At 47.6% G+C, this 18,911-nt stretch overlaps 1 protein-coding gene across 2 annotated transcripts in view; it reads right to left on the minus strand.

Moving 5' to 3' along the window:
* Positions 1 to 18,911, minus strand: part of LOC130208481 (filamin-B) — a 44,852-nt gene that overhangs the window by 13,460 nt on the left and 12,481 nt on the right. For both annotated transcript variants that reach the window (XM_056437635.1, XM_056437634.1), the window contains exons 7-32: positions 18,759 to 18,833; positions 18,519 to 18,681; positions 17,827 to 18,021; positions 17,619 to 17,756; positions 17,206 to 17,332; positions 14,807 to 14,943; positions 14,526 to 14,719; positions 13,788 to 13,901; positions 13,551 to 13,694; positions 8,934 to 9,057; positions 6,925 to 7,085; positions 6,754 to 6,844; positions 6,310 to 6,464; positions 6,020 to 6,137; positions 5,863 to 5,942; positions 5,552 to 5,737; positions 4,711 to 5,025; positions 4,474 to 4,591; positions 3,344 to 3,544; positions 2,515 to 2,688; positions 2,275 to 2,437; positions 2,027 to 2,187; positions 1,458 to 1,749; positions 1,022 to 1,175; positions 751 to 940; positions 140 to 387 (exon numbers count right to left, since the gene is read on the minus strand). In XM_056437635.1, coding sequence (XP_056293610.1) covers positions 140 to 387; positions 751 to 940; positions 1,022 to 1,175; positions 1,458 to 1,749; positions 2,027 to 2,187; positions 2,275 to 2,437; positions 2,515 to 2,688; positions 3,344 to 3,544; positions 4,474 to 4,591; positions 4,711 to 5,025; positions 5,552 to 5,737; positions 5,863 to 5,942; positions 6,020 to 6,137; positions 6,310 to 6,464; positions 6,754 to 6,844; positions 6,925 to 7,085; positions 8,934 to 9,057; positions 13,551 to 13,694; positions 13,788 to 13,901; positions 14,526 to 14,719; positions 14,807 to 14,943; positions 17,206 to 17,332; positions 17,619 to 17,756; positions 17,827 to 18,021; positions 18,519 to 18,681; positions 18,759 to 18,833 — 4,218 coding nt within the window. The remainder of the gene's footprint in view (positions 1 to 139; positions 388 to 750; positions 941 to 1,021; positions 1,176 to 1,457; positions 1,750 to 2,026; positions 2,188 to 2,274; positions 2,438 to 2,514; positions 2,689 to 3,343; positions 3,545 to 4,473; positions 4,592 to 4,710; positions 5,026 to 5,551; positions 5,738 to 5,862; positions 5,943 to 6,019; positions 6,138 to 6,309; positions 6,465 to 6,753; positions 6,845 to 6,924; positions 7,086 to 8,933; positions 9,058 to 13,550; positions 13,695 to 13,787; positions 13,902 to 14,525; positions 14,720 to 14,806; positions 14,944 to 17,205; positions 17,333 to 17,618; positions 17,757 to 17,826; positions 18,022 to 18,518; positions 18,682 to 18,758; positions 18,834 to 18,911) is intronic.

Below are 18,911 nucleotides of genomic sequence, written 5' to 3' on the forward strand. Positions count from 1 at the left end.
TTTTTACCATCGTGTGGTCCTTTAAAAATTAATCTCCATCAACGTTAATAAATCTATACAGCGAGGTCTCCAGGACCCATTTGGGATCCCTAATCCCCAATTTGGGATCCCTAATCTGGGTTCGCTCGGCCTCCCTCACCATGACTTTGAAGGGGCTGCGGGGGACGTTCTCCCCCCCGAAGCGGACGTAGATGACGTAGTTCCCGGGCGCCGGCGCCGTGTAGAAGATGTCGAAGGTGCCGTCCTCGTTCTCCAGAACCTCGGCCTCCACCTCGCTGCCGTCGGGCTGCATCACCACGCAGCTCACCTTCCCTTTCCCAGCAGCCTTTGCGTTCACCACCAGACCCAGCTCCTCGCCGATGGTCACCGTGGGACCCACGCCCAGACCTGGGGGAACGCCATTAGAGCCTCAAATAGATTTACTCCCCCCAATGTTTAACACATTATAATTATACATATATATTTAGTATTTACCTATATTTGTAAAAATAATAATAATATATATAAATATAGTAAATGTCATAATATAGCGTAATTATATATATATATGATGATATTGTTATACCATATAATAAATACAAATAATGTATAAATATAATAAACATAATATATAATGCATACAAAATAAATAGTATAATGAATATAATATAAATATAATAAATATTATATATAATAAATATATATATAATGAATATAATGTACATATATAATAAAGAATATATATATATTAATTAATTATTTATCACGTACCGGTGACGGTGCACTTGCTGGCGTCTCCGGTTGCCGTGGCGCGGACCCGATAGGGCGAGGCGGGGATGTCGTCGCCGCCGTACTTTATGACGATGGTGTAGCGGCCGGCGCGGTCAGGGATGTAAGACACGGCGTACGTACCGTCCCCGTTGTCATGGATACTGGGCTGCTTAACTTTACCATCCTGGTCCTGGAGTGGAAGAAGGACAGACGGTCAGATTGTGACGTTTTTGTGGGTATAATAATGTGTATGTGTGTGTGCGTTACTGACTGTGATGAGCACGCTCGGTTGGCCTAGGCCGGCGTCCTTGGCGTCGATGTCGAATTCGACGGGGAAGCTGGCGGACACGCCGCTGGTCAGCCCAGGGCCGTTGGCTCGCACCTTGCTGGCATCGTGAGTGGGCAGGACCCGGAACTTAAAGGGACTGAAGGGACCACAGACACACCGCCGTTACCACAGACCCCCCATGGCACGGTGCCGACGTGCTCCTGAGCAAGGGACTCGTTAACGCTGCAGTATGTGGGGGATAACTATTTATTTATATATATATAATATACATATAATGTATATATAATTTAAATATTATATATATAATTTAATTATTATATATATATATAATTTAATTATATATATAATATATACACCACACTTTCTCCAGATTGACACCTGAACTCCAGTACTCGTGTGGTGCAGTACCGCTCCGTACCTGCGGGGGATGTCCTCCTCCGCGTACTTGACGGCCACGGAGTACGGCCCCTCCACGGACGGCGTGTAGGACACCAGGTGAGTCCCGTCCCCGTTGTCGGTCACCTCGGCGGGCAGCGCCACGCCTTTGGGGGCGGAGACGGCGACGGACAGCGGGGCCACGCCGGCCTTCCTGCAGTCCACGGTGAAGGACTGCGGGATACTGGCCCGGACCCCGGACCCCAGGCCCGGACCGGACACCTTGACCTTGCCGGAGTCCACCTCGTCCGTCACCGGGACCTTGAATGGACTCCCTGGAAGAAACGGGGAAGGGAAGTATGAGCCTCACAAGTCGACTACTTTGCAGTCTCAGATGGCTTCTGGGTAATGTGGCTTCTGGATCCTGGAGGTCTCGGCGAACGAGTGAATTAAACGGAGCTTTATTCCAACCGAGGATTTAAAACATTAAACCGAAACTCTCCATCATCAGCCGACGACGCCACGTCTTCTTTGGGGAGACGCACAGGAATAAGAAGCTTTTCAAGAAAGTCCACGTCGCTATTCTCGATTGGTAAATCTCCGATCTCTCACCGGGGATGTGCTCTCCTCCGTACGTGATGTTGACGTCGTAGAGGCCGGGCGTGAGGGGCACGTACTCCACGCTGCAGCTGCCATCCTTGTTGTCTTTGCAGGCCATCTTGGACTCCGACGGCCCCTCCACGGTGATGCCGAGACCGCCGACGCCCGCCCCCCTGGCGGAGGATCAAACCGCGGAGTCAGCGACGGCTCCCGACCTCGACGGTCGAGTCTTTTTCATCGCGAGAAAGTGTCGACTGTACCTGGTGACGATGTTGAAGTTGTTGGGTTTGCCGGTGAGCGCCCGCTGGAGGCCGGGGCCGGCGGCCACCACCCTGCCGGGGTCGCAGCCCTCCGTCACCGACACCTTGAACGGGCTCTTGGGAACCGGCGTGTCGTCGTACAGGACGTGGACGCTGTGGACGCCTGAAACACAAACACCGGGGGGCGTGACGACGAGTCGGGGCGACGGCGTTACGGTAAAAGGTCCCGGCTTCCGTTACCGTTCTCGAAGGGCGTGTAGTCGACGTTGTAGATCCCGGTGGCGTTGTCGGTGATCTGACAGTCAGTCAGCGCCCCGGACGGGTTCCTGACCTCCGCCGCCACGTGGCCGCCTCCCCGCCGGGTCAGAGGTCGGGCGTCCACCGTGAACGACGTGGTGGCTTCTCGGAACACGGCTGTCGGAGAGAAGACGGTTTTAAGACCGGCTCCTTCCACGTCGGATCAGACTAAAGAGAGGAAGCCTGAAGGTCTAATGAAAGACTCACTTTGGGTTTTTTTGGAGCTCGACCCAAATCGGGGACGACAAGTTCTCCGTCTCACCGCTTTTAAGTCCTGTTTTTTAGTTTTTTCCAGCAGCAGATTTGACTTTAAGTGAGTTTCAGCTCTTTAGCTGTTCGGCGGAAACTTATCCTGGTTCGCGAAGTGCTCTCACAGCTTTTGTTTTTAGGAGGAACAAAGGCAATAAAAAGCCACACGGCACCCACCAGCTGCTCCGCAGACGTAAAGACACCAGCTGGTGGACGTACCGGAGCTTTTACCAGCTAACGTGACAGATGTTCACGCTCAGCCGCTGGTGGAGACCCAAAATGGAGCAAAAAAAGGGGGCGGAGTCTGTCCACGCGCTTTACTGCAAATTCACACCGCTCCGTAACGGATCAATAAGTTCACGAGAAACTCCCAAAAATAAATCATAAAGTGAACATTGAGTTTTAAACCTTGAAAACGTTGACGAATTCTGTGACTTCTTAAAACGTTAACGCATAAAAATAAAGAAATGTTGAACTGTAATTTGCCGCCACCACACAGCCTGTCAGACGGACCACAATGCACCTTGTCCCTCCACTCCGGGTCCGAACACCTTGACCTTGGAGGTGTCGACGGCGGGGTCCACCATCACCGTGGCGGGGAAGCCGGGCGCCGCCTTGCCGCCGTACCTCAGCAGCAGGGTGTACATGCCCGAGGTCAGCGGCATGTAGGTCACCGTGTACGTCCCGTCCTTGTTGTCCACCACCTCCGTCTTCGCCTTGACGCCTGAAACGAGGACGACGCGTCAAGGGACCGCGACGGTGCGTCATCGCCGCGGTAACGATACATTTTTGTAGAATTTGCCGCTTCTTTTACTTGATGAGACGGACTTGAGATCATTTAGACCAGAGGTCAGAGGTGGCTTCAACGCATTGATGAAGTACAGATAATTAAATCCCTTCATTTGGCTATTTAGGAACACACACATCACTGTCACAAAATATATATAACAACTTAAAGCAGAAGCTCGTCACAAAGGGAAATATATACTTTTTCTCTCTGAAGGAGACTCGGAGAGGATTGACAAGTCTTTCCGTTAGCTAACAGATACCAGCAGCCAGTTAGCTTAGCTTAGCATAAAGACTGTAAACGGGGGGAAACTGATAGCCTGGCTCTGAAAATCCACCTTTCTGCATCCCTAAAGCTCTCCATTAACCCTTTACGCCTGTTATTCCATCCTGCCATTACATTCAGGTGATTGTGTGTCTTCTTAGAGGAGCATAAAAGTAAGTAAAGTTTATTTATTTTGCACTCATCACAGACAAAGTGTCACAGAGTGCAGTACAGTCGTCAATTAAAACTATTTTGCAATAACAAGAGCTAAAAAAAGTTAAGAGTAAAGTACAATACACTGTAAAAGATGGTGCAGTAAAATAAATAAACAAACAGAAGGTAAATATAAAGATATTGCCCCTGGTACAAATTAAACATGTTAATTAGTGAGCTCTAAGAGGGCCGACGGAGGAGAACCGATTCCTCCAGGGCCCAGACTCCAGTTTAATGGATAGAAACTTCAGGTGTTTGTAGTTTTTTTAAGTCTTCTGCATGTCTGAAACCAAATGTCAGCTGGAGGACGAACACGTCTCACAAGTAAAGGAAACCTTGATAAACGTGTGAGAAACACGTGTGTACGGCTAACGGCGTGTTAACGTTACCGGAGGCGGGGGAGGAGCCGGTGGGACTGCTGGCCGAGGACTCTGGAACGGCCTCCAGGCTGAGTTGACCCGGTCCGGCCCGGGAGCAGTCCACGTTCAGGACGCCTGTCTCTCCAACCTGCAAGAGACCAGAGGCTCAAATCCAGAAGCTTCAACTAAACTGCCGAATGTACGCGAAGAAATGCGATTTTAAAAACTTCTCGAGTTTCCGTCTTCCTCCCCGGGGGGGCCGCTCACCTTGGCTCTCTTCAGGCCCGAGCCGGACGCCACCACCTTTGAGGGGTCGAAGGGCATCACAACGTCGGCTTTGAACGGGGAGCCGGGGATGTGCACCTCCTCGAACAGGATGTTGACCAGGTAGTCTCCGGGCTCGGTGGGCAGGTAGGAGACGGAGCAGGTGCCGTCGCCGTTGTCGGAGCACTCGATCTTGGCCTCCGTCGGGCCCTCCACCGTCAGGCCCAGGCCGCCGGTGCCAGCACCCTTGGTGTCGATGGTGAACTCCGCCGAGTCGCCCACCAGACCTCCTTTGAGCCCGGGGCCGAACGCCTTCACCTGGAGGGGAAGACGGCGATGGAAACGCACAGGCGCTTTTATTATCGCTTTATTACTCTTTTGGTTTGTGTTTTTATTTTTATAACAAACAAATAAACAATGAAAAGTTGACTGTTTTTAATTTTCCTTCCTCTGCATTCTCCATAAAAATATATATTTATATAAATTACACATATATATATTTTATATAATACATTTCTATTATATATAAATATATATGTTCATTCTATATATATTTATATAAATATTATATCAAATATATATATAATACATTTCTATTATATATGTATATATATTACTTAAATTATATATATAGAATATACAAATATATATATATAAACACAAAAACATACATGTATGTATTATATCTGTTTTATTATATTTTTAGATAATATTATTTTATAAAATATAAAAATGCGATCAAGACACGGAAGACGAGATTTAATTTGCATGAAAAATTAAAAATATTTTAAATAGAGTTGGAGCTTTAAGGTAACGTGGCTGTAGAGAAGAAGACCCCCGTTACCTTGCTGGGGTCGGGGGGCAGCTGGGCCTCCACGGGGAAGGGGCTGCCGGGCACCGGGTGTCCGTCGTAGGTCACGGTGACGGCGTGGATGCCCTCCTCCGTCGGGGTGTAGCGGACCAGACTCACGCCGGCCTTGGCGGGCTGAGGCTCCGTGGTACACTTGACCGCCCGCTGGCTGGGACTCACCTGGTGACGGAGACAAGAACACCATGAGCCACACCGAGGCCTCTCCATGTCCGTGGTTTATTCATTCAGGAAAACTAAGACAGAAAGCCACAACGCCCCGCCCCCTTCCCCCGATAAACACTCACCACCGCCACCTCTAGGCGACCTTGACCTCCTGCACCTTTGGTGCCCACCATGAACTGCTGCTCCTGATTGACCTCCGGTCCTGAAGACAGAATATCGTATTATTAATATTCGCCGAGAGAAAGAGTTCAACGAGTCCTCCTGGTCCAGAGCTCTTACGTCCTTCAAGGTCGTCCAGCGTGACCTTGCTGAGGTCCAGCGGGGCGGCGACGCCCACCGAGAAGGGGCTCTTGGCAATGGCGTCTCCTCCGAACGTCACAGTGATCGTCTGCTCCCCCTGAAGACACGGGACACGCAGGTCTCAACAGGTAGCCGGCGGGGGAGGTACCGGAAGAAAGGAGGCGGAGCTCCGGCCATTTAAAATAGACGTTTTATTCAAGTCTGTAGCGGGTGTGTCTGTAGCGTGTCTGTAGCGTGTCTGTAGCGTGTCTGTAGCGTGTCTGTGGTACCTGCTGCCCCGGCGTGTACTTGACGGTCTGGGAGTAGTCGTAGTTGTCGATGACGTCGAAGTCATCGACCGGCGAGGAGAAGGAGACGTCCAGCGGCGCCTTGCCGGCTCCTTTGGTCAACACCGTGAAGTGAGTCGGCTTACCGCTCTCCACACCTGCACCGGGAGAGGGGGGGGGGGGGGGGGGGAGAGAGAGAGAGAGAGAGAGAGAGAGAGAGAGAGAGAGAGAGAGAGAGAGGGAGAGTAGAGAGAGAGAGTAGAGAGAGAGGGGGGGGAGAGAGAGAGGGAGTATAAAGAGAGAGAACTTGTTGAGCAGAAATTGGTAATTGGGTCCTTGTATGAGTGTCTGTGTGTCTCTGTGTGTGTGTGTGTGTGTGTGTGTGTGTATGTGTGTGTGTATGTGTGTGTGTGTCTCTGTGTGTCTGTGTGTGTGTGTGTGTCTCACCAGTGCGAGCCAGTCCAGGACCTTCGGCCTTGACCTTGGATGCGTCGTGAGAAGGTTCCACTTTGATGTAGAACGGACTCTGAGGAACCTCCTGTGGAACGAAATCATCAGAACATCTTATATGTGTGTGTGTGTGTGTGTGAGAGTGCGTTAGTGTGTGTGTGTGTGTACCTTGTCGGTGAACAGGACTTTGATGGTGAGCTTCCCGGCGGCGGGGGGCGTGTACTTGACGGTGAAGGTGTCGTTGGCGTTGGGGATGATGTCAAAGTCCACGTCGGCCTCTTTGTCTCCCACCATGTTGGCGTCGCACTTCACGCCCACGCTGACGTCGCCTGGGAAACAAGTCACAAAAAATACAACATTTACAAAAAATACACTAACGTACAAAAGTTTGGGGTCACGTAGAAATGACCTTATTTTGCAAAGCACTGTTTTTTTTTCAATGAAGATAACATTAAATAATCATAAACTCTCTCCATAGTTAATGTGTACATAAATATTCTCTGGTGTTAATGAAGTCTCTACAGAGGTGTGTAGAGGCCCATCTCCAGTGTTCTAATGGTACATTGTGTTATCGCCTTAGAAGACTAGCGGAGGGGTATAAAACCCTTTAAACCCTTTTTATGTGAGCGCAGCTGAAAACAGTTATGCTGCTGAGAGAAGCTGTAAAACTGGCCTTCCTTTGAGCCACAAGAAGAACATTAATATTTACTATAAAAATCATTATTTATAACCTCGTCAATGTCTTGAATATATTTTATATTCATTTGATCAATAAAAGTTTGAGTTTACCCCAAACTTTTCATGTACAACATTTATTTTTTCTGACCCTGAACTGCCACAAGGGGGCGCTACTCTGTTTTTTTAACGTTAATAACTCTCCATAGTTTTGGCCCCAGGATGCCGACTCGTGTAAACAAGGAACGACGGAGCTCAACCGCCAGGAATTCAGAGCGCGACAGGAATGAAGGAACTGGGTCAAGGTCAAATCCTTTAACCTCCACCAGACCTGAACACTACTCGCTCTCTAGACTCTCTCTCTCGTCTCTCGTCTCTCGTCTCTCGTCCGGGTTCGCCTTGAAAATCAAAAGTCCCTTTAAGTATTTTAACGGCTGAGTCCATTTGTTCCGCTTCGACAGTGAAACCCTGAACACGGACCTCTCTCCGCCGCTCTGGAGCGTGTTGGGAAAACCTTGAGCACGGAGCACTGGCGGAGCGGTGGGTTGTTATAGCAGTAAATAATTAAGCTTTAATGAGCTCACTCACGCTTTAAACTGTTGTGTAAAGTTAAATTAAATATGCCCGGAGCAGAAGTCACACCTCGAGATGTTGTGTTTTTTTGCTCTTAAAATGAGTTTATTACTAAATACTATTTTATCACATTATAAATAGATACGCATCATTCCTAGCACTCATACAGCCTCTAATGTATCTGTGTATCCTGACTCACTTTTTACACCAAAAATGATCACACAGGCAGGTAAAAAAATATATATTAAAAAATGGTCAAACTCACAACAAAGAAGATGAATTTATCTGTTGGTTTTTTCCTGTTTTTCCCATTTAACGACACAATAATGAGTATAAACAGAACATTTAACAGCTTTATTTAGTTTATTTACGACGACCAGCAAGGGGAAAATACTGGAGCTGCTGGCTTTGAGGAGAGCGTATTAAATTGTAGGTTTGTACGTTAATAAAATTATAATAATTGCCAAAATCCCTGTTGATTTAATCCATTATTAGACAATAAATTAGGAGTGAGTATGAAACTCTTAATTAAACGCACGTTGCGGGTTGAATCCATTAAACATGCAAGATATAAACGAGGGTCTGCAACGTTGCTCTTTCATGTATTTTCGTACTTTTGTGCATGTAGGTGAGGGAGCGTGACCTTGTGTGTGTGTGTGTGTGTGTGTGTGTGCGTGTGTGCGTGTTTTCTTGTCAGCAAGGTCAGAATGATGGATTTCCTGTCAGGATGTGTCTTCCTTAAGATCACCGCCAGCACATACCAGGGGGAAGTGTGTGTGTGAGGGAATTATTCACAGATGATATAAAAAGGTCAATGTTTGTCCTCACATTTAGGTGTGTGCTGTTCTGACAGATAGAAACTACTTTCACACCAAATAAAGATGTATTGATCATCAGTGTGTATGTGTGTGTGTGTGTGTGTGTGTTACCATCTCCAGCCCCTGAGCAGTCCACGGTGAAGTGCGTGGGCTCGTTGGCCTTCAGGCCGGTCCTCTCCACTCCGGGGCCGAACACCTTGACCATCTTGGGGTGGCTGCCTTTACCCACGTTCACCTAGAGGCGTCACCACAACAGGAAAGCACATCACTTATTTTAAAAAGGTTATTTCAGGAGATTTACCTTCCTCAGATCCCGTAAAACAGCACAGCAGTTACTTTTTGTTTGTTGGTATTTTAATCATTACAAAGAATGAACACCTAATATGGAATGCCACAGGGCTCAATCATGGATCCCCTACTTTTCAGTCTTTTTATATATATATATATATACACGTGTGTTAATTCAGGTTAATTACACTACACTTAATACACAGAAGTTGTTTAGGTAAGAATAGTGACATGTTTTCACTTTAAAGACAGAACAGACCCTAAACTTCACATCAGCTGCCATAAAAGTTTATACTTTTTATCAAATATAAAGCAGGGGGCCTATATTTGGAGAGAAGCCACAAGATATGCCTGGATTAGTAAATATTAGGGGCAGGCCCTGAAAGTACCCCGAGGCTTGTGGTACTTTTGATATATACTGCACTGGAATGGAAGTTCTTCTTGTTCAAAGTGAAAAGATTTCTCTTTAGATTCTACGTGTTTTACACCTAAATAACAGTTTGGAAGAGCAGTTTTTCTTTTAAAGCAGCTACAGACATGTTTGCAGCACACTGGCCGTAAAACAGGGACTTCAAGTCCAGACAAATCCTGCCGGGTGGAGTCGGTGACTTAGTTTAACCCAAACACGTTAGAGATTGAGCTTAAATCGTATTTGCACTTTAAGAACAAAAATTAGAACAATTATATACAGCTACGCAACGTTTAATGGTGTGTTTGTGAGATCCGAGGGAGCATGAGTCACAACAAAACAACTGAAAAAGGCACAAGAACTTTCACCTTTGCCAAAGCTTTAAGAGCGTTACACAACGCTATTATTTACAACATTAGACACAATTTATAATTGTCGCACAATCTTTAATTCTGCAGTATAATATAACACTGAAAGAACACCTTCAACGACTCTAAAAAAGAAAGTATAAACAGCATTGGGGTCATTCAAGTCAGACAATGAACCAAACGACACAGTAAAACATTTAAATGAAACGTCAGCATTTATTTTTAAAGCACTCTAACTTCCCACTTAGGCTTTAAGTGGATAGAAATGAAAAAGTATAAGGCGGGTTAAATTCAACATGTTAGTTACAGATGCACTCTTGTTAGACAAAAAGAGTCAGTCAATAGAAAGCATGCATTGCATGGATGCATGTACAAGAAAAGAAAAAAAATCATTGACTAAATTAACCTTTTGGAAAACAAATCAGGATTAAAACCTCTAAAATATTTGACATGGTGAGTTACCCGATCATTTTAACGAAATACACAGATCAAAAGTCCACCGACAGTAATGTGTCAACACTCGACCTCCGTCTGGGGAGCGCAACACATTCATCCACCTTAAAAAGCATCGATTTAACTTTGTTTATCAGCCGTCTCCCAGGTGTGTGACTCGGGTTAAAGGCCGAGAGCCGAAAGGTTTCATCAACCCGACGTCAGGGTTCAACCGGGAGGAGCAGGAGCAGTTCACTCAGCACAGGCTCTAAGGCACCATGTTGAACTCAAAAGAAAGGAGGAGGATTTATTTGACCCCCGTTTCACTGCAGTTATTTGATTTATCTCAGTCTCATCAGCATTTACCAGTGAAAAATAATATGCGTTTACAACCTAAACCTGTATTTAACTCGCCATCAGACAGAACATTTGCATTCCATCGAGCCCTCGTCATCAAAAAAAAAAGTTTAATACAAAAACTGAAGTTTTTACCAACAGTTGAAGTGAGGTCACGGGGTTTAAGATCCCTCTCCACCTTCCCACCGGGAATGAACGCGGTGACTCGGCCGTGTGTTCCCAGCAGCGCAGAGCTTTCTGGGTGCGTCTGTTTACCTTCCAACCATCTCGCTGTATCAACACCGAAGGTGCAGCCGGTGAAGCCTGCAGGCGGGGTCTGCGGCTCCCGACAGGCCCGCCGCCGATGACATCACCTCTAAACCTCTCAGGAGCAGCACGTTTTTAAGACGAGTACAAACTTCTCCGGCCGCAGCGACGTGCAAAGACGAAACGCCAACCGCCTCGGAGAACGTCAAGAAACCCGACGAGGCCGACTCCAGAGGCCCGTCGGCCTCGTCGTCAAATACCACACAATCTCATATCCAGACGCATCCGAGGCCGCGCGAGAGGCTTCGAGGGGAATTATTTACCCGGAGGGTGAAACCATAAAAGAAAAACCTTCTGCAAACAGGGAGACGGCTGATAAAGTCAGAACCCGCAGGGCGATAAGCACCAGGCAAACAAATCTCTCAAACTGGGTTTGACGATTGTTTCGTAAAGGGTGTTAACAGTGTAAAGAAGACTAGTGTGCATATCGCGACAGTTAAATGAAAACCTTTCAACCCGGCGCCGTCGATATTAAACGTAAAACGGTCGACTTGCATTAAATAAGAATCAATCTCATCATGGTCAACAAGGCGATACAAGGAGCTCAGTCTCTTTAAATCAAGCCTGCAAGTTTCATTGTTCAATAAAAACCTCTTTAAGAAACACAGGGTGTGTTTTTACTGCAGTTACACATTTGAAGACAACAAAAAAAGGTTTTCATTCAACTCGATAAAAGAAATGAAATATGAACCACATGCAGATCTTCACCGATCTGAACCCCTCGCCCTCGATACGACAAAATCACCACGCGGGCCAGTTTGTGCTTTCAAAGGTTGTTTTGGCGAGCTGCCACCCGCGGAGGTTTGTTCCCACGGGGCCGGTTCCGAGCGTGGCGATAGATAACGGTGGTAGAAACGCCGCCGCGATCCCTCACCGGCAGAAACCGATAGGAGAGTCGTTTTAGAGGAGACCGCAAAGAAGGCGGAGCTAGTGTTGCTTCGTATGGACCATGTGGCTATACGGACAGGAAGACCCTGTACCGTGGTCCAACTGCCGGTTCCCGGTCCAACCGCGGGCCGGTCAGACTGCTCAGCGCGGTCGGGGGTCTGCAACCCGACCCGAAAAAAAAACCTTATCGGGACTTTACTGCTTTAACCGCCTCTGGGAAACTTCACTTTATTAATATTTGATTTATTTTTAGCAAAGTGTGCCCGCTCTGCTAGAATATAAAAATATAATGCAAAGCACACGGACTGAAAATATTTGTTTTAACCAATAACGTAATAATTTTTTTGGGATACATATTGAATTCACATTTAAAGTAAAAATAAAAGTATCTGGCGATACAAAAAGCCAACAGAGGATTCATATCAGGATCGTGGCCAACGTGCCTACTTTTAAAAAGCATTCAATAGATATTTGGTAGTTTTAGGAAGTCTTACTAGTGCAGCTACGTAATTCTGTGTTAATTAAACACAAGAAGCTCGTTACTGGTTCGTATCTTGGGTGAGAGAGGTTGAGATGAGTGAAGTCTAGTGAAATTAAAATAAAATAAAATACATGAAACAAAGAGTTACAGTGCAGAAACAGACCGATTAGTGTTTTAGTGGTGTAAATATTCATAAAAAGAACTCTAATAAAAAAAAGTTATGATTAGTGAGCAAAAGACAAAATGAAGGTGGTTACATAGACAGAAGTTACAGAGTGGGTCATCAGCCAAGACACAGAACACGTGAACACTAATCAATAACAGTGGAGCTCGCTTCACACGTAAACATTGTTATACTATAACGGACATTATTAGTGATGGCAGTCGTGTGTGTGTGTGTGTGTTCATAACGTGTTGGCGTCACCTTCATAAGCAGAAAAGGGTTTCAAGTATTTTCTTAAGTCACATGAACAACTGACCTGAGATCAGTCGCGCTCCAGACTCGTCCATGACTCAGCAGACTGTTTAAAATGGAAGCCGACCACACGAGCTGCTCAGGTAGCGCTATCCACGCCGCCGTTAGCGGACAAGCTAGTCAAAATTATTATTGGCACGGTTTTTTGACGAATGCGTGTTTGAAATAACGCTTAAAAATGAGATATTGTTGAGAAAGTGATGATCAATTTCAGTGCCGGGCTGGAGCCAAGGTGTGGTTAGCCTAGCCTAGCTTAGCATAAAGACTGGAAGCAGGACGCTACGGCTAGAACGGCTCTAAAGCTCAATAATTAATTAAGTCATTAATAGCGCAGAGGCGAGATATTAAGGGACATTTTACCACGGCGTCCGTGATGGAGACACTCTTTCATTCATTGAGTTATTTTCCATCATATTCAATTATAAAGTGACTAAAAACCTTCATTATGGAATTTTTGTAATACGATCATTATCAAAATGTTTGTTCCAGTCGTTTTATATTTCTTTATCAGACTTCACTCCAGCGTGGTGCTGCTGCTGTGAATCTCCTCCACGTACGTGATGATAATCAGAGGCTTCTTTTTAACTTGCACCGGCGGCTCAGAGCTCCCCTCCGTGACGACTTTGACGTACTCGGCCCTAACGGCGGCTTCCGATTGGACGACGACGGGAACGCCTCCCCCCGCTTTAACGGGGAGCTCGTGGTGCTGCGATTGGCTGCTTACCCTGAAGGGGCTGTTGGGCACGCTGACTCCTCCCCAGGTGACGGCCACGGTGTGCTTGAGAGGGGAGGCGGCCGCGTAGGAGCAGGAGTACAGCCCGTCGCCTTTGCTCCTCACCTTCACCTCCATGGGGAGCCCCTCGGCATCCTGGACAGACACGGTGGAGACGGTCAACGCTTCCGGAAAAACAGGACCACGTCGGGATAGTTGGGGATTTGGTACGAGGTTTCTTCGTTTTACCCGAGCGGTGATCTTCAGAGGTCCTTTCCCAGCATCCTTAGCGCTGACGGTGAACTCGGCAGGTTGGCTGACCAGGATGCCGGACTTCTCAAGACCGGGACCGTAAGCCTGAACCTGCAACCACAAGAACCAACCGTTAGAGGGATTAAGGGATTATTCAGAATTATCATCGGGGGGAGGGGGGGGGGGGCAAATCTGGCCAGATTTTAAAGGGTCGGTATTTAGTCAAATAAATGTTACATTATATTTCTGTATTTTGTGTGATTTGTCATATATATACATACACACTAAATAACATTTATAAAAATATATTTTTATATCATTTACATTTATTATTTAGATATATTAACATATAAAAAATGTCAGACATAAACATAAAGAATATAGGGCAGAATGATATATATAAACACACAATATATATATATATAATGTTGCCCTATTTTCTTTATGTGTTAATAAATCTAAATAAATGTAAATGATATAAAAATATATTTTTATAAATGTTAATTCTTTTAATCAAACTGCATAAATATACATATGAATTTTAAAAAATGTCCATGACTTTTCCAAAACTTTTGGAAATTGAATTATTTCTCAAGGACTTTTCCAGGCCTGGAAATAAACCCTAAAAGAAATGCTATAACTTTTCCAGGTTTTCTATCCTTTCAGCTCCAAACTAATCAAACGGTGCAGATGGGACATTATTCCACGTCTCCACGTCTCCCGGTGACCTCTGACCTTCTCCGGGTGGCTGCCGTTGTTGTCGGGCGCGATGCGAGCCATGAAGGGGCTGTGCTCGATGTCCTCCTCGTCGCAGGTCACGTGCACCGCGTACTCGCCCGGCTCCGTCGGCCAGTAGCGGACGTCGCACGAGCCGTCGTTCTGGTCCTCGCAGTCGATTTTGGCCTGAGAGGGGCCCTCGATGGCGAAGCCTGGAGGCCCCCGGGGGACAGGCGAGAGTTATTTTATGATCCCATTCCAGTTTAAAATCTTGACATAGAAAACAAACAGAAACCCACCTAGCACTCCGACGTCGGTGCCCACGGACTCCACCACGAAGGCGGCGGGTTTACCCACAATGCCTCCCTCCAGGCCAGGACCCCAGGCCCTGATCTGCTGAGGCCCCGCCTCCCGGCCCACCAGCACCTCGAACGGACTGAAAGGAGAGCAGAGACGTCAAGAGGGAGTAAGAAAAAAGAAAAAGAAAATCACACCGCGGTCATAAAGACATGCACGTCTTTATGAGCGAGTGAGAGTGTGTGTGTGTGTGTGTGTGTAGGGGGAGTAAGACCACACATTTTACTTGGCCCTGAGCGCCTCAGAGATCAATTATCTGGTGATGTGGTTTCTGTAGACGGCATTGCCCTGGCATCCAACACCACTGTAAAGAATCTTGGCGTTATCTTTGATCGGGACTTGTCCTTTAACTCCCACGTAAAGCAAATCTCAAGGACTGCATTCTTTCATCTACGTAATATTTCAAAAATCAGGCACATCTCGTCTCAAAAAGATGCAGAAAAATTGGTTCACGCGTTCGTTACTTCGAGACTGGATTACTGCAACTCCTTATTAGCAGGCTGCTCTAATAAATCTCTTAGGTCCCTCCAGTTGATCCAGAATGCTGCAGCTCGTGTTCTCACTAAAACTAAGAAAAGAGATCACATCACTCCTGCACTAGCTGCTCTGCACTGGCTCCCAGTAAAATCAAGAATCACTTTTAAAATTCTTCTCTTAACGTACAAAGCCTTGATTGGTGATGCACCATCATATCTTAAGGAGCTTGTAGTACCATATTGCCCCACTAGAGAGCTACGCTCACTAAATGCGGGACTACTTGTAGTTCCTAGAGTCTTAAAAAGTAGAATGGGAGCCAGAGCCTTTAGTTATCAAGCTCCTCTTTTATGGAACCAGCTTCCAATTTCAGTCCGGGAGGCAGACACCTCGTTTAAGAGTAGACTTAAGACTTTCCTCTTTGACAGAGCTTATAGTTAGGGCTGAATCAGGTTCACCTGGTCCAGCCCCTTGATATGCTGCTATAGGCTTATAGCTGCCGGGGGACGTTTAGGATGCACTGAGTACCTATCTCCTCTTTTTTCTCTCCTTAAGGATGAATTTTCATCTCTCAATCACACGTTACTAACTCTGCTTTCTCCCCGGAGTCCTTTTGACTTCACGTCTCATGGGGTCATCGGACCCTATGAGACAGCATAGATCCTATCTGCCTGATGGAGCATCGAGGTCTGGGTCGTGGAATTCCTGCTCCTGACTATGCCACTGTCCTGTTGAGACTCCGCCCACTGTTGAGACTCCGCCCACTCCTCCTCCCCACCGCCATCTGCCTGATGGATCGTGGAGGTCTCCATCGTGGAATATGCCTACTATGAACTATTCATACACTCTGTCACATTCATTGAATGTATTTAAACTCTAAATCTGTCCTTCTGGTCACATGACATCTGTTGTTCTGTCCATCCTGGAGAGGGATCCTCCTCTGTTGCTCTCCTGCAGGTTTCTTCCTTTTTTTTCCCCCTGAAGGGTTATTTGGGAGTTTTTCCTGGTCCGATGTGAGGTTTTGGGGCAGGGATGTCTATGTGTACAGATTGTAAAGCACTCCGAGACAAATTTGTAATTTGTGAAATTGGGCTATACAAATAAACTGAATTGAATTGAATGAGGTCATCCGTGAGGTTGTCAACACACAATTCAACAACCTCAGAGCCTCAAGAGCTGTAATCCAACCTTCAGCCGTGTGTGTGTGTAAACCAGCTTCACGCCAAATAAAACTGTCTGTCAGGATTTACCGTCTTCATCCACACAGAGAGGAGCTTCTCTGTTCCCTTCACCTTCAACCTCCTCGCCTCCAACACAGAAACACAGCGAGGGGATTCACCAGAGACGCCTGGTTTCAGTTGGACCGTAACGCCCGTCAGACGCGTGTGTGTGTGTATATATATGTGTGTGTGTGTGTGAGAGCACTGCAAACTGTTTGTTGCATCGCTTCCTCTCCAAACACACATCTGTGGTTCCGGCCCTCTGATGCTAATTATCTGTAATGATGAAGTGTTGAGGTCAGAGGGGCCACCTGCTCACAGGCTGGACCTCCAACCTCACCACGAGAGAGAGGGAGAGAGAGAGAGACAGAGAGGGAGGGAGCGAGAAAGAGAGAGCAAGAGAGAGAGGGAGCGAGAAAGAGAGAGAGAGCAAGAACGAGAGAGATGCTTCCTGTAATGACCCGGAAAGCTGTGCCTACATGTCCCAGGATGCATTGCCACAACAAGCTCCAAATTCTTTTTTGCCAGAATGCCAAAAACACCAGGACCCACAATCCTTTGTGCAGCGAGCGAGAGGGTCAAAGGTCAAGGTGTCCTGTCACGAGGAAGTACCCCCCCCCCCCACACACACACAGTGTGCCGCTCACCTCTTGGGGATGTGTTGCCCCCCCCAGGTGATGGAGACGGTGTGTTTGCCGGTGCTGTTGGGATAATACTCATAGGAGAAGACACCGTCCTGACCGGAGAGCTGCTTCACCGGCTCCTCCACGCCTTCTGCACACACACACGAGTTGAGAGAACATCCTGATATTTTGGAAAATATTCAGTTTCTTTATCGCCTCCGATTTCATGTTTTTTATTTTAAACCTTTTACACGAATAATAAAAAACAGTAAATGATGAACGAACGCAATAAAATAAAAAAATAAAATAAAATGCACAATAAAAGTTGATTTAGAAAAAAACCCATTAATAAATACACACTTAAACAGTTCGGGCGTTGACTATGCACTATGTGAATAAATGAAAAGTCGTGAACGATGCGATCAGGGTCCACTCACTGGGTCCTCTGACGGTGACCTTCAGGTCGCCGCTGCCGGCCGTCCTGGCGTCGACCTTCAGGTCGCCCACCTGCTGAACCCGCAGGCCGGCCGGCTGCAGGCCGCGGCCCGAGGCCCGGCACGCGCCCGGCACGCACGCTGCAGACGGACAGAACCGGTGAGGGGAGGGTTCTGACGGGGGGGGGGGGGGGGGGTCAGAAGGACTCACCGGGGCCCACGTCCACGGCGAAGGGGCTGCGGGGGATGGCCGCCCCCCCGAAGGTGACGGCGACGGCGTGCGGCCCGGCCTGCGCGGCCCGGTAGGAGCAGCGGTAGGCGCCGTCGCCCTCCGGCGCCACCTCCACCGGGAGCTGCCGGCCCTGAGGGTCTCGGACCACGGCCGCCACCTCGCCGGTACCGGCGCCTACGGGACAACATCACCGGCACCGGTTACCGCCTCACCGTGTGTGTGTGTGCCGTAGTGTGTGTGTGGCAGTGTGTGTGTGGCAGTGTGTGTGTGTGTGTGTGTGCGTTTGTGCCGTAGTGTGTGTGTGTGTCGCAGTGTGTGTGTGTGTGTTTGTGCCGTAGTGTGTGTGTGCCGTAGTGTGTGTGTGTGTGTGTCGCAGTGTGTGTGTGTGTGTTTGTGTCGCAGTGTGTGTGCGTTTGTGCCGTAGTGTGCGTTTGTGCCCTAGTGTGTGTGCCGCAGTGTGTGTGTGTGTGTGCGCGCCGCAGTGTATCTATGCGTGTGTGTGCATGTGCGTGTTTTGCAGTGTGTGTGCGTGTCTATGTGTGTGTGTGCGTGTCTGTGTGTGTGTGTGTGTCTGTGTGTGTGTGCGTGTCTATGTGTGTGTGTGTGCGTATCTAAGTCTGTGTGTGTGCGTGTATGTGTGTGTGTGTGTGTGTGTGTGTCTATGTGTGTACCTGCGGTGTAGATGTCAAAGTAGGTGGGGCTGTTGGCGACCGGGCCCACGGGGTCGAGGCCGGGCCCTTTGGCCGTGACCTTGGAGGCGTCGCCCAGCGCCTTGTCCACCGTCACCTCGAACGGACTTTTGGGGATCGGCTGGCCGGCGAACATCACCGTCACCTAGGCAACCACAACCAATATCACCCAGAAACACCTCAAACATAACAATGATGATTTCATCTCAAACTGAGACTCACCTGGTGAGTTCCCACGACTTTAGGAACGTAGCTGACGCTGAACGTCTTCTTGCCCTCATTAGGCTCCGCCTTCAGCTACACACACACACACAGAGAGAGTTTTACATAAAAACATAACATGGTCATTGAGCGTGTGGAGGCGGCGCTAGAGGG

The sequence above is a fragment of the Pseudoliparis swirei genome, chromosome 18, assembly GCF_029220125.1.
Source record: "Pseudoliparis swirei isolate HS2019 ecotype Mariana Trench chromosome 18, NWPU_hadal_v1, whole genome shotgun sequence".
Classification (NCBI taxonomy): Eukaryota; Metazoa; Chordata; class Actinopteri; order Perciformes; family Liparidae; genus Pseudoliparis; species Pseudoliparis swirei.